This window comes from Neopelma chrysocephalum, unplaced genomic scaffold (assembly GCF_003984885.1).
Source record: "Neopelma chrysocephalum unplaced genomic scaffold, ASM398488v2 Primary Assembly neopelma1_84, whole genome shotgun sequence".
Lineage (NCBI taxonomy): Eukaryota > Metazoa > Chordata > Aves > Passeriformes > Pipridae > Neopelma > Neopelma chrysocephalum.
The window spans coordinates 9,828,453-9,852,688 of NW_020897746.1; the positions used below are offsets into that span (position 1 = coordinate 9,828,453).

The 24,236-nt window shown below is 50.7% G+C and overlaps 1 protein-coding gene across 1 annotated transcript in view; it reads left to right on the forward strand.

Annotated features, from left to right (window-relative positions):
* MAP2K6 (mitogen-activated protein kinase kinase 6) overlaps positions 1-24,236 on the forward strand; it is a 53,783-nt gene that overhangs the window by 17,878 nt on the left and 11,669 nt on the right. Inside the window, exons 2-11 of the mRNA XM_027691307.1 lie at positions 8,029-8,095; positions 8,996-9,044; positions 11,463-11,576; positions 13,183-13,302; positions 13,983-14,099; positions 14,541-14,592; positions 16,574-16,701; positions 17,358-17,435; positions 18,474-18,613; positions 21,272-21,317. Of these exons, the coding sequence (XP_027547108.1) occupies positions 8,029-8,095; positions 8,996-9,044; positions 11,463-11,576; positions 13,183-13,302; positions 13,983-14,099; positions 14,541-14,592; positions 16,574-16,701; positions 17,358-17,435; positions 18,474-18,613; positions 21,272-21,317 (911 nt within the window). The remainder of the gene's footprint in view (positions 1-8,028; positions 8,096-8,995; positions 9,045-11,462; positions 11,577-13,182; positions 13,303-13,982; positions 14,100-14,540; positions 14,593-16,573; positions 16,702-17,357; positions 17,436-18,473; positions 18,614-21,271; positions 21,318-24,236) is intronic.

The following is a 24,236-nucleotide window of genomic DNA, read 5'->3' on the forward strand; positions in this document are numbered from 1 at the left end:
GCTGGGGCATGTCTGGGTGCTGGGACATGGACAGATGCTGGGACATGGCTGGGTGCTGGGGCACATCTGGATGCTGGGGCATGGTTGGGTACTGAGACACTGCTGGGTACTGGGACACTGCTGGATGTGGGGCACATCTGGATGCTGGGGCATGTCTGGGTACTGGGGCATAGAGAGGTGCTGGGACATGGACAGATGCTGGGTCATGGCTGGGTGCTGGGGCCCTGCTGGGTGCTGGGACATGGAGAGCTGCTGGGCTATGTCTGGGTGCTGGGGCAGGGCCACCCTCTGTGCAGGACAGTTCCTTACATTCTCAGCACTTTAATGTGGGTGGAAGTGGTGTCAAGTAGTTTGGGATCAGCTGGTACGTGGTCACTGGGTGAGCTGTGCCCAGGCCTTGCCTTGCTGTGCTCTTCTCATCTTCGGGAGCCTGAGGAATTGAAGTGGGCTGTGACTGCAGCATGGTCTGCTCGTGTGTTGTGCCAGAGTTTCAGGGTTTCCTACTGTGCTGTCGTTCTGAAACGCGTTGGCAAAACCCATCGCAGGCATAAAAGTGCTCTCCCTCTTGCCTTTCCCTCTTCCTGACCCAAAATGTGGTTCCTGGGGGGAAAAAACGGGAAAATAAATAATGTTTTAAGTCAGACATAGATGTGGCAGTGGCCACCAAATGACCCAGCAGCTCCATGGCACCGAAACGAGAGGAAGAAAGGCTGGAATTGGAGCCACCTCTCCCGTGGCAGGCTCAGCTCTGTTCCCCAGACAGCCCTGAAACAAGTTGTTAAGGAAACAGATTTCAAATTTGCCGTTTCCAAGGAGTTATTGCAAACAACCACGAGGGAAGACACAGATAAAGGAAGTGTGGGAAACGTGCCTGTCCTGCACAGAGGACAAACCACCATCCTTGTTGGAGCATCTCCATTTGCCTCCAATGCAGTTTCTTGTGGCAGTGATGGAAGAGCAGCCAGTGGCACTTGGCCACTTACTGGCAGGGAGGCAGCTCAGTTTATTTCAAGGAGACAACTGAAGCACAGTATCCACCTCATCCCTTCCCTTGGCCTTTGGTTGAAACTTCAGCAGCTTTTAAGCATTGTTTGCACATTAAATTATTTTTCTGTGGCTTCACGAGGGCTTGGAAAACAGATTTTCAGACCTGCTTTTCCATGTTATTGATGCTTGTGTGAACACCTGGCTTCTGGTTTTCTCCAGAAATTAGGGCTTGGCTAAAGCTCTGCATTTACAAACTGGATGGTGGGTGCAGCTCCAGCCACTCACCCACCCTGTCACTGGGACCCTGCTTTGAGCATTGTCCAGAGGGATTTTAGGCAGCTTCACTGAAGGGTTTCCAAGGTACACAACCCAGACACAGGGGCAGAAGTGGTGAGAGAACTTCCCTGGTGCCTCCCCACCCCTGTCACCAACACCCACCTCCCTGTCACCTGCAGTTCTGTCCCACAGACATTTAAATGGAAAAGCCATGGCCTGGTTCCACACTTGGACTGCCTGTATGGAATAATTCAAAGGGTTTCAGCCCCTGGGAGGAAGGTGGTGGTGCAGGAGTCACTGTGGTCACGGCTGTGGAGATGCCACAACAACCCAAGGGAGGACCTGTGGGGCTGCCTCGGGGAAGTGGCCTCTGGGGAAGATGCATTTGTGCTGCTAAAACCACCAGAACTGGCTGGTTCAAGGAATTTCTCCCCCATTGGTGTTTGTTCTCTTTGAGGACTTGATTCCTCTGGAACAGAGCCAGGTTGTGAGAACAAGTCCAGGTACAGCAGCATGGACCCACTCGTTCAGAACGTGCTTTGTTATCTCTGTGTATTTTCATTTTTAAGCAGCAGCTTGGCTGGGAGCCTCAGGAGCCTTTGCTGGGTGGCTGTTGTTTAGTCTGGAGGTGACGAGTGTTTGCCTGTGGGGACACCAGGAATGCTCACGGGGCACCTTCCTGCTCCTGGGATGGCCCCACTTGTGGGATTCCTTGGTGGAGAGACCTGGACAGGACTAAAGGGTTTCTTCCTTGACAAGTGGGGAGTGGTGATGAGCTGGTGCTGGGGCAGGTGACTGAGGACTGGAGGAGATGGGCAAGTCCATCCCCAGCCCTTGGACTCTGAAGTGTGCTAAGATGGGTTTGTGTAATAACCATAATAATTTGCAAGCATGAATAATGAACCTCTGAGATGATCTTTAATACTTGTTAAAAGTGTTTTTCCCCTCTGTGTGAAGCTGATGTTAAATATGAGGTTGCTACATCTCCTACAGCAGCAGCAGCAGCTGCTCCAGGTGACCCTGCTCTGCCCTGGGTACCATTAGCAGCTTTAAGGTTTCTCAATTTTTATGTCCAGGAGTGTTCATCAATGAATTTCTCAAAGATTTGGCTGTTTCCATGTGTCCTGCAAGGCTTAAACTTCTCTTTGACAGCATCAGACCTCCCACTGCTTGCTGAAATATGGGCTGGAACTGAGCTATGGGATAAGAGATGCCCTTTGCACTTAAAGACCAAGCCTTTGCCTGAAGAACTCTCTCCTGCTGGGCATTTCCAGGGTGTTTGGGACACAAAAAAATGAATCTTTATTTCTTGGTTTTGCAGGAACCATCTTGGTTTGGGGTTTTGCACCTAAGCCTTGCCCACAGGTCCTTTCCCACTGCAAAGTGGCACAGGGGCACTTCAGGATCAGACAGGACATTGGTTGTGGAGCAGTGGGGTGCAGGGGTTTCCATGGGATGCAGTTTCACTCTTTTTCCATGGAAATCCACCAAACAGTTCCATTTTTTCCCTCGTGTTAGAGATGGGGGTTTGCTTACACAGGGAGTACAGCTGATAGGGGAAAACCAGACCACTTGGCTTTCAAAAACTTCCAAGAAATCAGACAAAAAAATCCTTAGGAAAGACAGGAATAGTAAATGAGCCCCTTTTATCTCCTGAAAAAGTGAGAGAAAGAGGCATTTCCCGCCAGTGGGATTTTACCAGCAAGTTCTGTGCTAAAGAGTGTTACTTGAGAGGAAACGTTGCTACATGGCTATTGAACACAGCTTTAATAATAAATTGTGGTGAAGACAGAACTAGTTAATATCCTTTGATGGAAATAGGAGCTTTTTGTGGCAAGGAACCATTAACTTTGGACTGAATCATGAAAAAGTTTTTGACTGCAGTGAAATGTCAGGAGACAGGGGAATGGGATTTTCCTTCAGAAGTCGAGGTTTGTTTTCTGTTACAGCCCATGTGGGCAGTGAATTCCTCTGTCTTCCCTTTCTTTGTTATTCTCTGTTCTGCTTCCTACCCTTTCCCTGCGAAACTTTGAAGTTTCCTTTTTTCAATATTGATATTTAACGGTGCCCTAATTGAGGGGGGTTGACGACATCCATCTCTGTGCTCTGTCAGTGCTGGTGGGAGGAGGTTAATGAGCCCATTGCAAGTGTATTTTTCTCCCCTCCCTGAGGAACTGGGTTTAAGACCTTCACAGGGAAGTATTTAATGTGTTTTCATTAAGTCAGGGTTTCTTTTTCCTATTAGGATTTTTGCTTTCAGACCTCATTTGGTTCTCAGTGTTGGCTCAGTTGGGCTGGTCTGAGCCGTGCAGGGGTCGGTGCTGGGGCACGGGAGGTTGTGATGATTCTGCAGCCAACTGCTGGAATTAAAATCATGGAATCATTAAGGTTGGGAAAGCTCTCCGAGATCATCGAGTCCAAACATTAGCCCAGCACTGCCAAACCCACCACTAAACCATGTCCCCAAGTGCCACATCCACTTGAACACTTGGGACACTTCCAGGGGTGGTGATTCCACCACTTCCCTGGGCAGCCTGTTCCGATGCTGATCACCCTTTTGATGAAGAAATTCTTCCTTAATCTAATCTAAGCCTGCCCTGGCACAACCAGAGGCTGTTTTCCTCTCATCCTGAGACCATTCCAGCTGCCTTGAGCAGCTCATTTGCAAGAAAGGACGAAGACTTTGTAAAGGTGGCAACTTTTCCAGCCCCAGTCGGTTCAATACGTACTGTGGGTAATTTTTCTGCTAAAAGAAAGTAGATTCAAGCTTGTGCTTAACATTGCAGATACTCTGGATGTTTTGCTGAATCCAGACTGGGTTCTGGAGATGTCTCTCAGCATTGCTCCAAGCCAGGCTGGTTTTTTTTTCCCCCTCAATTATTCTTAAAACTTGGCTTTTGAGTCAAGTGCTTGCGGATGTCTCCGTGTGGCAAATTGCAGGGAGAGCTCTCAAAAGAGCTTTAGCTCGAAGGCTCAGGGACCAGCAAGGCTCCAGGGGTTTTTTCCCACAGAAAGCTCATGGCTTTTTGGGTGCTGGGGAGCTGATGCACAATCCCAGCTGCTGATCCACCAGCACAGGGAACCTTTTGCAGCAGGAGCCACGTGTAGACTTTGTGCTGTGTGTGATGGTTCACTGGGGCTTTCCTTACTGCAAATCCCAAGGAATCGCAGTGAACCCCCTGCACTGGTGCTCAGACCCAGGTTTGGGCCTCAGGATCAAACCTTGTGCTGTTATTTTGGTGTCTGAGGCACTCAGGGCTTCTGCACAGCTTGGGTGTGGATGGCTGGTGCCTGCCATGGGTGGCCTTTGTGCTTCAGCCTGTCTCTGAAGTGGGGATTTCTTTATTTGATCACCTGCTTTTATCAGATTTGCAATCTCCCAAAGCTCAGTTTCTCTGTCAGATGGGGCTGGAATGGGCCAGTGGATTTACCACAAGGGACACAGACTGGCAGATAAACACATGGGGCGATTTTCTTCAGGAAACAAAGCCAAAAATAGTAATGAATCATAAAAACACTGTGGAAAATACTGGTTTTCTGGTGGATGGAACAGGTAACATCCAATTTTGTATGTTATTAAGCTGCCTCCACGTTCTGAGCTCCTGTGCAGATGATTCTCTCTGCAAACTGCAGTTTAATACGGCGTCATCTCTCAAAGCTGTGGCAAACTGGGGGATTTTATTTTGACAGCGAGACACTTTCTTGGCAGTTCCTATTGAACAGAACTGATCTTGGGACTTCCAGTTATTTTTTTTCCCTTGAAGAAAACAGCCCTAAACCCTTTAAGCAGCCGTGTTTGGGGAGAAACTCTTTCAAGGATGTGTGACCTGGACCGTTGAGTTTTGGAGCAGCTTCAGGGGCTCAGCTGAGCCCCTCCTGTGGAATGGAGACCTGGGGGCTGGGATAAGGGGGGATCCCAGTTCCTGCACCCCACTGCAGCCTGCTGGGGTGGCAGCCCTGGCTCTGCTCCGTGTTCCTGGTTTTAAGGCAGTGTCAGGGATTGCTGATGCTTCCTGCAAACCACTCTCAGCCACCGGCCCCAGAGGCTTGGAGAGATGAGTGCTTTGCATGTTGGAACAAAAGGAGCTCAGAAACTTGGCCTGATCCACTTGGGAGGCTTGGAATTGCCTGATTTCAGCCCAGGATTCATTAAAGAACCCCACGGTGAGTAGAGTCACCACATTCCCCCTCCTCACCCCGAGCTCATCCTGTTGGTGCTGCAGGTTCCAGTCCCAGATACAGCAATTCCCATTTGCAATCCCTCCTCCCGGTGCCATCGTGAAATCCATGTTCTATTCTTGCTGCTGTTGTCTCTCTCTCTTCTTTTCTTGAAAAGAAAACCCCAAAGAATGTTAAACTGTGCCTGCGTCTTGGCAGCTCGAACGCACCGACAGATTGCGCTTCAAAAAAATGGCAAAGTTTCAAAATATTGTATTCTGTGAAGAGGAGACAAGGAAAATAAACTCCCCAAAGTGCAGATTTTATTTCACCAGAAGGCGGAAGGCTTTTAATATTTATTTGGGTTTGGCACTTGGCTACCTAGTTCTGCTGACACCACTTGTGAGCCACGATAAGATTAAACGCTGTACAACCTGTTCTGGTTCCAGTTCAAATTAGGGTAATTTCCAGTAGGTTCGTTTTCACCCTCCCAGAGGTGCCCCAGAGCGGGTTCCTGAGGTTCAGGTGCAGCGCAGGGGGTGGTGCAAGCAAAGCCACAAAGGGAAAAAAGAGAAGAAAGGCAATAACAGAGCGAATCTGTGCCTGTTTCTCGTTTGGTTTTGGTGGTGCCAATGCGATTGTGGCAGAGGGGAGGGCTGGTCCTTGTGCTGTGTCAAAAGGCAGCTGGTGAGTGTTGAGAGGGAGAGTTCAGCTCTGAAGAGGCAGTTCCTGCCTCTGTGGGCACCTGGGTGGATGTTTGTGTCTGGATTTCCGCACACAAAATCAGGATGAAGATGCTTTTGCTGTGCCTGTGGTTGTCTTGTTTGCTTGGGGATGCAGGCAGAATGAACTCTGGGGGCAGAGAGTTCACTGGGATGGCAGGCTTGGAATATCCACAGAAACAGGGGTTTTGTTTGCCTGCACTGCCAGACCTGTATTTTTGGGATTCCTTTTTTAGCTGACACACCACCATCCAGAGCACTGTTACCCATTTAGCATCCCCATGGATCCGAGGGGCACTTGGCACAGCTTGGGCAAGGAATGGAATCCAGAGCATCCAGCACAGCAGGGTTTGCTCCTCAGCTGTGCCTTCTGGATGCTTGTGTAGTTCAACTACAAAAACTAGAAGGAAAAGGGTCACAGAACTGCAGGACATCCTCCACTGGGTTTTAACATCATTTTTACTTCCTCACAGACCAGCTTTTACCTCTTGTTCTTTGTGCTTCTGAGTGACATTGCTGCTTTTATTTTGCCTTTTCTGTGTTAGATTGGAAGTTCCTGGGAGCAGAGAATTAGCTTTTTTTCCTGTTTTCCCCCTTATGTAAATTCACAGCCCTGTTGGTTTCTAATCTTGACAGTGATTGTGCACAGGGGTTTCCAATAAATTCTTTTCCCCTGAGGTGTCAGCTGGGTTCTTCCATCCTGTCCCATCCTGGAATGACTCTTTGCCAAAAGGAGTGAGCCTGATCCCATCTTTTGGAGCAGACAAGGGAAAAAAAAATTAAAAAAAATAATAATAACGGCAATCTGAATTGACTAATTGATTCATAAAGGTCATTTTCCATCCTGGGTGCCTGCACTTTGATCCAGCACCCCTCTGGCACTGGGATTCACAGGCATCTATTGACAGGAGTTCGTGTCAAAAGGAAAAACAAATTGAAACATGGATAGGTGAAGTTCGAGAGGGAGTGTTGGGAATAGAAATAAAAACTCATGCTTAAAAGAAAGACAGTAACTGATACAAATTGTTAGGTTGAAAATGTCAAACACCTAAATTAGATGCCTGTGCCTTTTTGAGGGGGGACCAGGGATTTTCTTACACAGCCAGATGTTTACCTTGGGGTTTTGGTGACATGACTTATGTTCCCGGGTTATTTTATCCGTGGATTCCAAACCCCTTGCTGAAATGTGGCTGTATGTGTGCAGTCATAAAAAGGTTCTTGTGTTTCTCTGCTCTCTGCCTGGCTCTGTGTGTGCCTGCTTGGACCCCCTTTACAGGAGAGCTGCAGTTGAACTCCTTGAGCTGCATCCAGCTCAGAAAAGCTTGGCTGGTCAGTGTGAACAGAAAGACATGGCTTTGAAGCCTGCAAAACTTAATTCTGCTTTATTTTTGCGCAACTTTAATGACCAGGAGATGAAACATCCAGTTAAACATCCAGAAAGTCCAGAACCAGAATCTGGACTTTTAGATTCAATTTTAAAAAAAAGATTTTTAGTGCTGCCAGGGTTTGCAGTTATGTATCTGGGCATGGTTTAAAATCTGAGGAATATTTTAAGGGATCCTGTGTGGGTAGGAAGAGAAATACCTCTCCCTTTGCATTTTCTGCCTTTGCCAGAGCTTTTGCCTGTTTTCTGTACCAAGTTGGCAGCCAGACCTTGCAGGTCTAAATGAAGACTTACTGAACAAAGGCACTTTATGTTTGAACTCTGTGCCCTGAGTCTACACCACCAGCCTGGCCAGGCATTTATGTTAAATAAGGTCAACAAATATAGGCAAGCTGCGTTTTGCAAATTAACCCAAAACAAATCATAACAACAACAACAACAACAAGGACAACAACAAAAAAAAGCGCCTTTCTTGAACTCTGCCTCTTTCTTGTTTCACAGGCAAGAAGAGAAACCCTGGGCTGAAAATTCCTAAAGAAGCATTTGAGCAACCACAGACAAGCTCCACGTAAGTCTGCAAACACTAAAGGCAGAATGAAGAGAAAACCACAAAGCCCAGTTGCTTCCAGCCTTTGCTGGAGCCTGCAACTGTCCCAGGCCAGGCTGGATGGGGCCCTGAGCAACCTGGGAGAGTGGAAGGTGTCCCTGCTCATGACTGGATGAGCTTTAAGGTCCCTTCCAACCCAAACCATTCCAGGATTGCATGATAGTAACTTCACAGCCCTTGTTTTTCTCAGGTACAGCCAGGGGATCTCGGCCCATCAACTGCACCCATCCCATCCCCATGTCTCATGTGCTGCTTAATGATGCAGGAAAAGTCAAAAAGCAGAATGGGCACCCAGTTTTGACTCATGTGGCACTTTGACCACCCACTTTGCATAACATGCATTTGGTCAAGGCATGAAAATGTGTCCCCTTCCCTACGTACTCAGCCTTGCAAAAGGAAACCCTCTGTTTTTGAGGCAATCTCTGCAGCTCCAGCCAGCCTGGCTTTCCTTGCTTCCTTGGGAATTCACTTTTTTTAGCCTGTTACTGTGTGCTGTGTGGCTGAGGTAATAATTTACAGTGGGTTTAGACCTTTATGCCTGTTTAATCCATTTTTCATACAGGCTGGCAGAGACTTGGTGCTTGCCTTGCCTTTCACAATGAATCTCTCTGGGTTCCTGCACTGGGAAGCTGGATGTGAGAAATGCTGAGTCCAGCAGTTCCTTCCTGAGCCCTTTTTTGGGGTGCCTTTGTGGATCTTGGCTCTATCTGTTGATCCAGAGGCTGCTCAGGACTTCAAGGGCTGCTGGGTGAAGGTGTGAGGGGATGGCTTGGGGGACCCTGGGGGTTATATTTATTCACTGAGGGGAAAATTGATCTTTTTAAGGCACATTTCACATCTTTTCCCTCTTCTTTTCTTCAGGCCACCCAGAGATCTGGACTCCAAAGCCTGCATCTCTATTGGCGAGGAGGTAAGGCTGAGGGACCTTTGGGTGACCATCACTTCAGCCCCCCCTCCAAAAAGGGTAGATTAATAAACACCAGCTATTAAAAACAACACAGCCCACTTTGCTTGAAATGGAAGGCAGTTGCTGGATAAATAAAAGCTGAGAAGAGCCATCCTGGGAGCTCTGGGGGCTTCTGAGCCCTGACAGCCACCTCCAGCCGTAAATATCTGGCTGGCATCTGGTGTTTGTGCTCCTCCAGCAAGGGCTGTGTGTGTGGGACACCAGTGTGGCCCCTTGGCCAGCTGCAGTGGGACCTACTGGCTGGCACTGCTCTGATGAACATGCCCCAAACACTCCCCCTCTGCCTCCCGTGGCACGTGGGCTCCCTTCATATTTTCCACCCTGGAAATTCCTTCCCTGCTGCAACAAGGTGCAGCTAATCCCCTGGAAATAAAGATTACAAAGCGAGGGGGTTGCTAGCAGAGTGTTTTACTCTCCTTTGCTGATTTAAAGCCCTCATCCAAAGTATTTCCCTTCGCTAATACTGAAGGCCATCTCTCCTCGGGAGTCGAACTCAGGGTAGATCTTCCTGTCCTGGAAGCAAATCCTTCTGACAGCATGGAAGGCAGTCCACCTGATGGTCTGAAAAAAAATAGCAGGGAAAAAAACCAAAACCCAGGGCAGTTATTTTGATAGGAAAAAAAAAAGGGCAGAACAGAATCCATAAAAGCACTTCAAAACTGGACAACAAATTTATTAGGTGGAGAAGGTAGGCCTTGGTGTCAGTGAGTTAATTTATGAAGTGAAATGCTAACCCAATAGTGTTTTATAATATCTATCTTTGGATTGCTTCTCTTTCATTTTGTGTTTTCCCTGGCATGGAGCAGGGGCTGGAAGGTGGAAACAGTGTGAGATGCTCCTGGAGCAAAACTGTGCAGCACCGAGGCAGAGAAAATGCTGCCTGCTGCTAGAGCAAGCAAAGCTCCAAGAAAATCCCTTCTGCCCTGCAGTCCCAGGGATGAGAAAAGGCTCCAGTGCTCCAGAAAGGCTCTGTGCACAGAGGCAATGAGCCTGTGCTGGATGGTGCAAACACACTCATAAACCCCAGAGCTCAGTGTGTTCCAGGCCTGTTCCAGAGGGACTGGCATGCCATGGCTTGCATTTCCCATGGATCTGCTACTTGTTTATCCAGCCAGGTTCCTTTAGGATGGGCTCCCTCTTCCACCAGCCTTTCTGCACTCACCCTGATCCCGAGGGAAAGCCACTTTCCCTCCTGTCCCTTCAAACTTTGCTGCTTGTTTGAAGAGAGTGCTCCGAGTGCTTTTTTGGAGAAGGGTCCTCATGAACAGCAGGAGCAGTGACAGAGATGCTTAAATCTCTGCTGTCACTCCAAAGTGTTAGTCAGGGCTCCTCGTGCACATTCCCACAGTGCATCCCTGCTCTCCATGGCATCCCCAGCCACTGCAGGCTGCAGGAATTTTTCTGCTGTGCCGGCAAAAAGCCACGTGGGATTATTCCCTGTGAATCAGTTCACTCTCACCCCGCTGCCTTCTGGAGGGTGACTGATGTGGCTGTGCCTTCAGCAAACAGAATGGCTGGGTTTAGTGGCAAAGGCATGTTTTAAACATCCAAAAATAAAAATAATAAAAAAATAGAGCAGCTGCACAAAATCCCGACAGAAAGGGAGAAGGGCAGGTTGGGATGCAGGGTCCAAACAAAGTCATCCTTTGGGTAAGGCCAGGAGAAAGAGATGAAAGACAAAATAACTCCTCTGTGGTGTGAAAATGGGGCACACTCAGCTGGTATTTGGCCCATCTGCAGGTCTGGAGAAATAAGCTTTTACAGGCCTTAAAAAAACCTGGGAGATATTTCCATGATTGTTTTGGGGAAGAGGGTGGAAGGAAAAAAAATATTAAAATAAGACTCATGGTGATTCCCAGGGGAGGAGCTGCTGTGGTGTTTTCCATCCCAGCTCTTAGAGGATGGAGAGGCTGAAAGTGCTGCCAGCTGAAGGTGACTGGGAGGGACAAGAGCATGTAACGATAGGACAAGGGGGAATAGATCCAAACTAAAAGAGAGTAGGTGTGGATTGGGCATTAGGGAAAAATTTTTCCCTGGGAGGGTGGTGAGGCCCTGGCACAGGTTGCCCAGAGAAGCTGTGGCTGCCCCATGCCTGGAGGTGTAGAAGGCCAGGCTGGATGGAGCTCTGAGCAACCTGGGCTAGTGGAAGGTGTCCCTGCCCATGACAGGGGGTGGAACAAGATGATCTTTAAGGTCCCTCCCAACCCAAACCACTCCGTGATTCTGTGACCCCGCGGAACTGCGATTGTGTGTCCTGGGGAGGGGACTTGCAGGGTGAGGGGATGTCCCGGGCAGGGCTGGGTTTGGGGGGCATTTCTCCCCTTGCACAGCCGTGGCCACCTGCTGTTTTTTCTCCCCCAGAACTTTGAGGTGAAGGCCGATGACCTGGAGCCCATCTCCGAGCTGGGACGAGGTGCGTACGGGGTGGTGGAGAAGATGCGGCACATGCCCAGCGGGCAGATCATGGCAGTGAAGGTAGAGTGAGCCTTTGGGGGGCTTTGTGTCTCTGTCGGGGTGTGTGGGCACAGCTCTCATCTCACTTCTTCTTCACACGTGCCTTTGCTGAGATTTACTGCCTTTGCTCTGCTTCTTTCCTCGTGAAATCCATCTTTCTACAGATATTCTCTAACGGTGTTTTACTCTCTGCAGTTCCTTTTCTGGTTTAAAGCCTTCAGCCAAAGTGTTTCCCTTTGCTAATGCTGAAGGCCGTCTCTCCTCAGGAGTCTAACTCAGGGTGGATCTTGCTCTCCTGGATCCTTCTGACAGCATGGAAAAGCAATCCACCTGATGGTCTGAAAAAATAGCAGTGAAAAAAAACCCCAGGACAGTTTTGAGCTCGAGGGGCTCAAAGAGTGCTCAGGGAGATTTGGGCCTTTCAGCCAGGGAGTGTGTCCTAAAACTGTGATGCTCAGTGTGTTTCCAGCACTCACCTTCATCCACAATATCCCTGTCTCCCTAGAATTCTCTTTGCCATAATTTTTTAAACATATGTATTTTTTTCTGATGTAGCCGTGCCCTCAGATTCAGGGCTCTGCACTTTGTAAAGAAGAGCAAATTCAATTGCATAAGAGAATTTTCTCCATCTGGGACTTTTTTTTAGGCTATTTGGAAAGGGAAATTTTTGTTGGGGTTTTCACATTTTGCCTGCTACAGTTGGGATCCTGATCCATGGCAGGCTTGTAGGTGCTATTATGAAAAGTTTTCATAACAACAGCTTAGACTCATAAATTTGGAGCTTAGGGAAACGGTCATGGGAAAATTTGTAGTTTGGGTAGGACCAGTTTTTGCTTGGCTGAATTTTTTTTCTCAGGTTTCCTTTCTGAATAAGAAAAAAAAGAGATGCAGAGTTGGAAGCTGTGAGCAAACTGAGGGAAAACTCTTGGCTCCTCAGCTGTGGACAGACTTTGCTGTGGGTGCTGGGTGGGACATTCCTCAGGGTCTCTGTGCTCTGCATTTGGTCTTCTTGTTTGCTTTGGTGGTCACCAAAGTGTAAAAGATGCCTGTGAGTGTGATGGAAGATCTGAACAGGGTATGACAGGAGCATTCAGGCTGCCTGTGATGCTGAACAGTTTAATTCTGTCCCATTAGTGGCCCCGAGGGGCTTTGGCCAGGGAGCCTGGAATATGTGTGTGACCCATGCTGGACTGGGTCATGCCCTGTTGTGGCATTTCCCAGCTGACGGTCTCCAGGTATTTCCCATAAGGGGCATCTCTTCCTGGGAGACTGGGAAATGCCCATTTTCCATGCTCTGGTGCAGGGCTGGAGCCCTGTTGTAACAGATGTCCACTGCAGCTCCAAAATCACAGCTTTCCACCAGCCTACAGTCTGATCTCCTGCTCCTGCCTCCTCTGCCAACACTCATTTCTTTTGGCTGTTGCAAAGAGAGGTGTTTGCAGGGAAGAGGGAGGATCCCTGTGCTCCTGCCGTGGGTGCTGGGCTTGTGAAGTGCCTGTGTGATAACAGGGGGGCTCAGGGGCTGTGCTGGAAGGGTCAGGGGGGGTGTGAGGGCCCCGTGGCCAGCCCTGGTGTGGCTGTGGCACCCAGGTGCTGGCAGCCACCCCTGACACTCCCTGTCTTCCAGCGGATCCGAGCCACGGTGAACAGCCAGGAGCAGAAGAGGTTGTTGATGGACCTGGATATCTCCATGAGGACGGTGGATTGTCCCTTCACCGTCACCTTTTATGGGGCACTTTTCCGAGAGGTACGGGATCCTGGGGCTGAGCCCTGCTGCCCCTTCTCCCAGGCTCTGAATTCCCATCCCTCCAGGTGCCAGGGGTTTAATGTCCATCTAGACACAGGACAATATGGATTTGCTCAGTCCTGGCCTAGGATCTGTCACATACAGTGAGTTTTAGTGCTGGGGACATCCAGGCACCGAGGCCACCAGCCCACAGCCTGGTCCTCTGGTGTTGATATTGCCCTGGCTTGGGATGAGAAAGCCACGGGGAGGGAAAATGTGGAAAGCTCTGAGAAGCAGGATTTATTGAAGAGCTTTAAGCATAACCCTGCAGAGCTGAACTTTTCCCGGCTGGGCATTAGGAGCCTGAGTTCTGATAACTTTCTGGGCTCCTAAATCACCAGGGCTCTGCTTTGGGAAAAAGACAGCAAAAAACACGCCCTAAATGGTAGGGAATGTGGACAGCACCTAATTCCAGCTGGAGAGGAGAGAAAAGAAAGCCCAGCACAGTTTTGCTGAATGAGTTTTAAAAGATAGGGAAGAGGCAAACAGGTCAGCAAAGGGCAAGTGCCAAAGAGCTTTGCACAGGACAGGAAGGGAAAGAAAGAAGGGAAAACCTGCACAGGACAGGAAAGGAAAGGAAAGCAAGGAAGGAAAGGATGCTTGGTTCCAGTAGGCAGATATCTGCTTGCTTTTTTCTTCAGGGAGACGTGTGGATTTGCATGGAGCTGATGGATACCTCACTGGACAAATTCTACAAACATGTCATTGACAAAGGCCTGACGATTCCCGAGGACATCCTGGGGAAAATCGCCGTCTCTGTGAGTATTAGCAGGGTGAGGAGGGGAGGGAAAGGGGGTTTCCCTTCTGAGCCAAGTCCTACATGACCCAACCTCCCTGCTCTGTTTGCACCAGGAAGAGCAGGGTCCATGGGCCACAGCCCATGTGGCCATTCCCAGCTGGCTTCCAGGGTCAGGTCTGAGGTGATGTTATTTATTTATAAGCCATAAATAACCCAAGAAGTGCCTGTACATGTAAGGAAGAGACGACACAGCATGAGATGTGGGGAGGGTTGTGCAGCTCCTTTGCCTTCTCTTTAGGGTCCTGGGACATCCCTGGGTACCCAGTGTCACCTTGGGCTGCTGGGAGGGTGCAGGACTTGTGGGAAACCCTCCAGGCAGGTCTGGTGAGTGAAGCCAGATGCCATTTCCTCCTCCCCAAGGTGCTCCCAGCTGTGACTGACTCTGCATTTGTTGTTTCAGATTGTAAAAGCACTAGAACATCTCCACAGTAAGCTCTCCGTGATCCACCGAGGTGAGTGCCAGGCACACAGCCCTGGCCACGCTGGGGCCTGTCTGTCTGTCTGTCTGCCCTGCTCTCAGCCTGGCAAGGGCTCCCAAAACACCCCAGCTAAAAGGGGCCTTTGACAGCAGAAATGTTCCCCAGTGTCTCATGACTTGCAGCAAAACCCAGTCAGAGGAAATGGCTGCTGGAACCTGCCTGCTGGTCCCAGCTTTTCCCTGAGGTGGAGAAGTGAGCTCCAGCCTGGTTGTGCTGGTTGCCCCATTTCCCTAAATCCATGATCTGCTTCAACTCCTCTGTGAAATTCAGCCAGTCTTCTCCTCCTGACCTTGGTGAGCTTTGGACCAGGCTTTGCCAGGGTTTCTCCCCCAGTTCTGTGCTGATGTGCAGGGAGAGGCACCTCTGTGCCAGAGTGATGCCTCCTGCAGTGATCTACCCATCCTCCTCCCCTTCCCTGAGCTTCCCTGAGCACTGGTGGAGCAGAGCAGTTTGACGGCTAAAATAGCCTCAAGTGAAATCATAAATACCCTCCTTAAGCTCTTCTGACACTTTCCCCTCTAGAGCATCTCACAGATGCCACAAACACACTTAGAAAGGAGCAAATTTGAAGTTGCTGCTTGACACCTTTATTTTTAAAAGGATCATTTTCAATTTGTCACGAGGAGGAAAAAGCTCTCCCTGGAGTGTGTGAGTGCCTGGGAAGGAGCATCTGAAGCAGCAGAGTTGAGCTGGAGCAGGCAGCCACACTGGGTACATTCTGCCTGTGGCTGGGAGTTTTCTGCCCTCTCTGTATCATTTACAGGAGGTGGAAAGCGCTGCTTGTGTTTCTGTTTACTTGTTTGATTTCCACTGAAAATGGTCTTATTTCAGCCTAGTAACAGATGGGTGAGGATCTCATACCTGAGGGTTTTGATTGCAGAATGCTGGTTAGAGAGCAGATGTTAACGAGCTGTAAACCACCCAGTTCTAATAAGCAGGACTCAAAAGCAGCTTCTGGCCTCCTTCAGATGGTGTTTCAGCCTTGTATTAAACAGCTTGTCACATGGAGACAGAGGAGAAGAGACCTGGGATTTCTGGGTGGCAGCAGGGAAAGGATTGCTCCCTTTGGAGTCACCTCTGCCGTGTTGGGATTTCATTTGGGATTATCCTCATGGAGGAAAGCAACTCCATGCTTTCCTGGATATCACTTCTGGCATCTTTCTGTGCCTTTATTTCCCTCTCTGATGGGGATTATAACGTGCTGCAAGTGTGAACACACCAGGGATTGTGAGGCCGTGATGGGAAGCAGATAAATCTGGCAGTAATAAATAGATGAGACAGTGGCCTGATTTCCATAAGGTGTGGAGCACCCACACACCTGCTGCTGCTCACGCTGCCACCAGGCCTGGGATCCTCAAAATCAGAGCCCATTTCTGAAATCTTGGTCCTTGTCTTAGTTCCAGCTCCCTCCTTCCCTGTGCCCCCTGCTCCCTTTCACCCTTTCCTGCCCACTCCTCATGCTTCCTCCATGGTTTTTTCCTTTTGCTGGCATGAGGCCAGATCCGTGGGGACTTGCCAGAGCTGCAGCCCTTTGCAGACAATCCCACGGAGATGCCCCCAGCCCCGTGGAGCTGCTCCAGCCCCGTGAAGCTGCTCCAGCCCCGTGGAGCTGCTCCGATGTCTGTGGCCTTCCCACATGCAGTGGGATGTGATGGTTACGTGCAGGGCCACCTCCTGCTTCCCCAGACTGGAGAGGGGAGCCTGCAAGCGAAGGGACACTGTCAGGACACGTGGCAGGCCCGTGGGGTTGTCACCTGAACTCGTGACAGGCCCATGGGGTTGTCACCTGAACGCGCAGCAGCCGCAGCCAGCGGGATTGTGGCGTGTCCAAGGCTCAGGGCTCTGCACGGGCTCCTCGGGTGCCCTCTGCTGATAGGAAGCTCTTCAGCTGTTTTTGGCTTGGCCCAGCCACCCAACGTGTGACAGTGACTGTGGTCTGTGTTCCTTCTTGCAGATGTAAAGCCCTCTAACGTGTTGATCAATACGCAGGGGCAGGTGAAAATGTGCGATTTCGGCATTAGCGGTTACCTCGTCGACTCGGTTGCTAAAACCATGGATGCAGGATGCAAACCCTACATGGCTGTAAGTTGAGCCGTGGAGAAGCTCCGTGGGGAGCAGCCAAAGGAACCTGAGCTCGGGGGGACGGATCAGCCTCTGGCATGTGCCCTGGGAACTCCTTTGGGAAGACGTATCCCTGAAGTTAAGGGATACAACACCCTTGTAAAGGGGCAGAGAGGGAGACGGATCTCCTGGGTCTCCTGGGCACAGCTTCCTGCTGCCTTCTCACCTCCCTGTGACCTTGGGAAAGGCTCTGGAATTGCTCCTTCTTGCGTTTGCCTCATGGGGACAATAGTACTTGGCAACAGTCCCCAGGGATTGGGTCCCTCAGGCTTCAGGATTCACCCTTTGTGGGGCACTTGCACGGGGTGAAAACAGTCCTGGAGAACTGAGGCTTGTCACCCCTCCGTGCCAGCTGTGCCAGGTCACCTCCACCACGCCAGTCCCTGGTGCAGGTACCACCTGCTTCTGGTGACCCATTTCACTGCCTGCCCTTACTGGTGAGGATGGGAGGCCAGATTTGGCCCCACAACAACCAAGAGAGCAACCTGGTGTTGTGGGCTAAGGGGTCCTGTGCCTAAAGCCCCCCTAAAAGCCCCACCTGAGGTTGGTGAGCCCTGGGTGTGGGCATGGCACTGGGACCATCCCTGTTCCTCACCCACCTCTGTTTCTCTTCACAGCCTGAGAGAATCAACCCGGAGCTGAACCAGAAGGGGTACAGCGTCAAATCCGACATCTGGAGCCTGGGCATCACCATGGTAGGGTGACCCCACAGCCCTGCTGGCACCCGTGGCACCGGTTCCTTGGGAAGGTGGCGGGCTGGGAATGGGAATACAGCTCTGGGGGGACCAGGGAATGTGCTGCAGGGTTGAAGGGAAGGAGGATGGAGCTGCTTTGTGAGCTCCTTGCTGCCGCAGCTGCCAGGAGATGGCAGCATGGACTAAGGCACAGGCGTCTGGCGCCTGGAGCAGGTTGGATTCCAAGCCCAAAGACACCCTCCCTGCACTCAGCAATTAGCAGAGTCCCCCTCAGGAGAGCAGGGATGGGGGGTGTCTCCCACGCAGTGTTTAGGGGGAATCCATCTGCTCACAAAGTCATTTTACAGCACAGTTACCCTGTGCAGCGTGGGGCTGGTTTTAACTTCTTTCCCGGGTAACAGGGAATTGAGTATGGATCCATGTGGATCTCCTCTGGCCTAACCCTTTTGCTGGGGGAGGTTAAGCAAGATGTTATGGCCAGGGTGGTGAGGAAATCATAGAGTGGTTTGGTTTGGAAGGGACCTTAAAGCTGCTTTTGTTCCACCCCCTGTCATGGGCAGGGACACCTTCCACTAGCCCAGGTTGGTCCAAGCCCTGTCCAGCCTGGCTTTGGACACACTCAGGGATGGGGCAGCCACAGCTTCTCTGGGCAACCTGTGTCAGGGCCTCCCTACCCTCACAGGGGAGAATTTCTTCCTCACTTCTAATCTATGTCTCTCCTCTTTTAGTTTAAAACTGTTCCCCCTTGTCCTGTCACCGTCTGCCCATGTAAAAAATCACTCTCCCTCCTATTTGTGAACCCCCTTTAGGCACTGAAAGGGGCTCTATGGTCTCCCTGGAGCCTTTTCATCTCCAGGCTGAACAATCCCAGATCCTTCAGCCCATCTCCGTAGCAGAGATGATCCTGCCCTCCAATTTGTGTGGAACCTAAAAAACAACACACCCCAGGGTGGGGCACACGGGAGTCCAAAATCCATGGGGTGGGCGGGCTGTGGGGTGTCCAGCACCAGTGCTGAGGTGTGGGCTGTGTGTCCCCAGATCGAGCTGGCCATCCTGCGCTTTCCCTACGACTCCTGGGGGACGCCCTTCCAGCAGCTCAAGCAGGTGGTGGAGGAGCCGTCGCCGCAGCTCCCAGCGGAGAAGTTCTCAGCGGAGTTCGTCGATTTTACCTCGCAATGGTAAAACACCAAACGCCTCCCCGGCCTCTGCCGTGCTGGGGGGAGGCTGGGGGACGCACCTGCCCGTTAGCCTCCTGTGCCCCTGTCCTCACAGGCAGCTCCTGGGGGTACAAACCCGGTTTTTGGGCAGAATGTGCCCTCGCTGGGGCTGGTGGGCACCTGGCACTGCATGGGCAGAGCAGTGGTGATGGTGGCTGTGAGGGTGGTGAGCAACAGGCTCGGTCCCTTTTGGGGAGGAGGAAGGGGTTTAGGAGGCTCTGGTTGCCCCCCCAGCAGCAGCACAGGGTTCCTGTGTGCACAGGCAGGTGCAGTCAGGGGGCTCCTCCAGCCCCCTCATGTCCCTGCGGCTGGAAGGGGGAGCAGGATATGGAATGACCACCTCCTTCTGCTTCCACTCCCAGGGGGCACAGCTCTGAGGGCAGAGTTTGCCCTGTGGTGGCCCCTGTCAGATTCTGCCTTACTCCCGAGGCCCTCCAGCTGCTGCTCCTCTGCTTTCCACGGCGCTGGAAGCAGCGGGAGAGTTTGGCTGCGGCGCAGGAACGGGGCTGGAGCAGACGCTGCTGTCTGGAGCTGTGAGAGCTGCGCAGAGCTCCGGCTCTGCAGCGCCCGGGGAGGCTCAGAGCTGCCCTCAGCCCGTGGTTCACAGAGCTGGCAGCTGCCCCGCAGCTCCTGACTGCCGCTCCCTCCAGCTCCCTGGAACCGCCGGGGAGGCGGCTGGATTTTCCAGGCGCTGCAGTGCCCCGCGCCACCTGCCAAGTTGGCAGGTGGATGGTGGGTTTGTGTGGTGGCCAAGAAAGGACGGCACATCGACAAATACAGAAATGTGAGACTGTTCCCCGGTGCCAGGGTCGGGGCCAGAGCCCGGCCGGCTCTGCCGTGACCCAGGAAGGGGATTAGCAGCCACTCCTGCCCGGGGACTCTCAGTGCCGGCGTTCGGATTCCTGGGAGTCGTGTCCAGGCATGTTTTCATCGTGTCCCCGTGGTTCAGCTCCTCCCCTCCCCACCGACCCGTGCTGGGGAATGCCTGCCGTGCCCACACTGCTCCGTGTCTGCAGAGGTGGGAGCTGCCTCGGAAAAACCCCCTCCCCAAATGCCCACCGTTCTCGCAAGGCCCACGCTGAGGTTTTGGACCAGCTGCTGTTCTCCCATGCTGGTTGTTATTGCCAAGCTGCCTGTTCGTGCCAGGCAGGCTGTTCCTCACTGAGGGATTTGCTCTTGCAAGCCCGGTGTCCTGCAGCTCAAGCTGTGGCTGGTTTAGGAGTTACATCCACGGCCACTTTGGGGAGCATGTGGTGATTCCTCTCTTTGCAAATCCTGCCCTTCAGGATCACTGAAGATCTGTCAATGCCAGCACTGTTGGCATGGACTCAGAACAGGGAGTTTGGCTGCAGATTGCACTAGTTTTGTGTTGCTGGAATCTGAGAATTTCTTCTGTCACCAAACCAGGTCACATCCACTCAGTGTATCAAGCCTGGCTCAGTTCTATGTCTAATCCATCTGCTGCCTGGAACAGTGAAGTCTGATCACCTGTATCCACTGCAGGAAGGTTCCTAGGATGTCTGAGTCAGGATCAGATCCCAGTATGACTCTTAATTCCTGAAAATTTACATTGATTTCAGTAATTTGTCACCAGATTTCCTGGTATTAATAACCTAGGAGCAAGGTTTTTATTCACAGAGGGTCTAAATTAAGAGGATTATACCAAATCTGGGCACACCTAACCTTGAAATTCACCTTGTCATCTTGGCTTGGGCCGCTCTGGAGCTCAGAGGATGTGACACATCCCGTACCTTCAGCTCGGCGCTGTTGGCACGTCTCGGCCCTCGGTTCCTCTGTCCATTCACAACATGACACTGAACACGAGCCCTCTACACACAGCAAGCAGGAAATATCTATTCAGTGTGTGTCCCCTGCTTCCTCTGGGCTCCTGCAAATCCCAGCAGAGGAGCGACTTATCATCGCCGAGGTTCTCACTTTTGTTTTGCTCAGTGTGACACCTTTTCCCCGCCACCGCCGCGTACGTGTGTGAAGATCTTTTCAAGTTGCTCCAAGTGTCTTTCCCCTAAATACACTGCCAGGAAGTGAGTAGAGATTACGTCCTGTCTTTTTAAAAAAAGCTATTTTCTGCTGGAGGGGAACCAAAATAGCTCCCAGCTACAACCCTCCAGAGCCATCTGTTGTAGGAGAGGAGAAAAAAAAGGATGTCCCATGGAACCGTCCCCGCTGATAATGGCACGGGGATAAACAAATAGTTGTACACGTGCTTTGGAGCCACTCAGTCACTGCTCCCAGTCAGAGGTTGGAGGCCGTATCCATTCCCTTAGTCACTGGCCTGCTGCAGGGCATCCAAAAACCCAGTTGTACCTGACCACCAGCAACAGGCAGTGTCTTAACTGGTGTTTGTGGTGTGTCCAGGTCCTGTTTGACCTTGAGCTCAGAGCACTTGTGTACCCAGCCCTGTGTTGCTTGATCTGACTGGCCTTTGATCATGTTGGCTGTGTGCTCAAGGTTTAAGTTTGCTCAGCATGGATGAGTAGCTGAACTTATTCTCCAGGGGCTTGAGACCTTGCTTTTTTCATGGTATAATTTTATGGCTTAAATTGCAGACAGAATGTAACTTTTAATCTTTTCTTCTTCTTTTTTTTTTCTCCATTAAAGCTTGAAGAAGAATTCCAAAGAACGGCCAACATACCCAGAGCTTATGGTGAGTGTGGCTGCATCAAGCAGTGTGTTGGTTCAGAGCTGCAGTGGGTTACAGGGAGATGCTGAAGGCAGGGATTCCAGTAGTGATGAGGATTTGGGATGCTTAGCATCTCCTTTTTCATAACAGACGTGAGAATTGTGACACTTCAGGGTCCTGGGAGGGTGACTGCCAGTCAGAGATGCTCTTTGAAATCTCATTCAGGTGCTTTTCCAGTCAGATCAAGGGAGAAAAGTTGGTAAAAGCAGGTAATAGATTTGCTAAGGGAAAAGAATGAGGCTGTGAAGAATCAGTGAGGATAAAATCCTCCTCTTGGGTTTGTGTGATGGATTCAGACACCTCAGTGTGCCCTGGATGCTCCACATGGGCTGCAGGAGCTGAGTGCCCCCTTACTGCCATGGTGCGTTGGAGAGGAGGCTTTTTGGACAGAGTAATTCCTGGATGTTAGGGACAGAGACAAGTCTGTGACTAATAATTCCGGTTATTGAATTTCATCTACTGCTCAGAGACTGTTTGCTGGGAGCACGTCTGGGACAGAGGAATAACTGAGGAAGAAAAGGCCAATAAAGGCTGGGGACGGGGCAGGGCAGGGCTCTGGGTGACCTCCCAGTGCAGACACTGGTGTCTGCTCAGCCACTGCTCTGGGCTGCAGCTGGCAAGAACAGGTTCTTTTGGGCAGATTTGTCTGCTAGGGCTCCACATCTTCATGGCTTCTCTCTCCTACTCTCTGGTATTGATCCTGGTGCTCCTAAAAGCTGGCAATAAGCAGGAGAGTTTAGGAAGTCAGTGTTTCACTCCAGTAGGCATCTAGTCCTTTTTTTTACTCTCACCTCATTCACAACTTGCTAAAAGCAGGAAGGTGCCTAACTTGGTTGTTTCTGAAGATTTTGACCCAAATGCTTGCTTGTCCCTACATTCCCACCCCTTACTGGTGCCAGTGGCAAGATCTTCTGGGTTAAGGCTGGAAACTGCTGCAGAAGTTCCTCAGGCATTGGTATCCCTCGAGCTGTAATTCTTGGGACAAACCATTGGAGGATCAGTGTCATTGTCACCTCACACTGTCTGCTCAGAGGTGTGAAGGTGCCAGGGTTTAGGGTGCTCTGGCTGCAGGTCACGCTAGAAATCCACGTACCTCTTGAACCTGAGTTGTGAGCAATGAATAATTCCCGTGGCATTTCGTGCTGGGCCCTGTAATTCAATTAGACTATATATAGCTCTGATTGACACACAGTTTGCCCAAATACTGGTTTCAAACAAAGGGAGGCCCTAGGTTTATGACTTTTTTTTTTTTTAAAAAAAAACCTTTTTTTTGGTATATTATTGAATAAATACATATATTTATTTTAAGCAAATTTCTGAACTTTGCCAAATGGCCTTTTATCAAAAAGGTTCACCGAAGCAGCTCCGTCTGTTGCAGCATTAATTCCCACTGGCAAGCGAGTGCATTTCTATTGAATTAGGTTCTTGGATCACCTCTCTGGAGTATCTCAATGCTGTGGTATTTTATGGCTGACATGAATGTTGTGAGGTCCTGTGGTTGAGGGTTGCTGTTTTGTTGGGGTTTTTTTTTCCTCTCTCTTATGGCATTAAGTTGCGGTACTGGATTGGACTTGTCATTTAGACCAAGACTGCTCCCTTGCTTTCCTGTGGAATTGAGGTTTCTCATGGAAAATATGACTCTGTGCTATCTTGAGCATCAGGAAAACTGATATGGGTGCTTAATTTCATTTTCAAACCCACTTCCCCAGGTGAAGTGGAGCGTGAAACTACTGCAGGGCCGGTGGTCTGCGCATGGCGTGGAGCACATCCCGCCTGGCACAGGGGACTCAGGCACTGCAGAGGGGTTGGGTTCACTGGGACACGGGGCCACAGGTCACTGCTGCCACCCATGTCACGCTTGGGGGTGCTTCCAGGCTGTGGGAGCTCTGCTTTGGGTGTGACTTCACTGGGATGTGAAAGCAGAGGCATCACGCTGGGATAATAACACGGCAGGTCATTTAGGTCACCTCTCCCAGAGTTATTCAGGACGCTTCAATTCCTGTGACTGTCTGACCTAGGGAGACCTTAAATTTTGCCTGGATCCTTGCCTCAACCCATTTCAGCCCTGTTTCCCACATAATTGTGCTTCCTATTCCTTTCTGGTGTGTCTTTGGGTCGCTTCCCATCTCCTCAGAGCTGCCTCGATAACTTTCCACTCAAGCCCACCTTAGAAAATCTCTTTTCTTTGCCCTTCTCACTGCCACAAACAATCATTGAAACAGCCAGTGCTTAGGGACTGAGGTGAGGGGGGGCAGCTTGAAAAAAAACCCAAACCCCTGGAAATCCTAAATTGTCTTTAAAAACCTATCTTGAAATAAGAGGGTCTGGATTCAAACTGGACTCCTCCAACCTTGCACAGAGAGAGATCACTGTGAGCCCTGCAGGGCCCTGGCTGCCTTTTGGTTCTCTCTGACACTCTCCATACAAATAAATCCACTTCTCTGCCAGGACAGTGGGTGTCAAGCAGCGTTTTGGGGGTTTCAGGTGGGAGTGGGCTGATCTCAGCTGACGTGTTGCAGCCCCCGGTACCAAAGGGAATCGCTGGTGCTGGTTGAGAGGGGCTTCTGTTGCTGTCAGAGGGTGTTTGGTTGTGTTTTCCCTCCTCACACGTATTTTTCCATTCGTGCTGAAATGTAGGCAAGATTTTCTGGCAGGATGTCTCCCCATGTTGGTCAGGATTAAGTAGTTAAACATACAAGTGCGGATGGTTTTCCAGTCGGGATGGCTTTCCTGTGCGGTGGCTGGGGTAACGGAGCCATGTCCTGCTGCAAATAGGAGCAATTCAGGGAAGAAATGAGACTCAGAAGTCACCAGAGGGTAAATACACAGATAAAGCAGGAAGCTGAGGGAAAACCCACTGCAGTCAGCCTTCCTGCAAGGTTT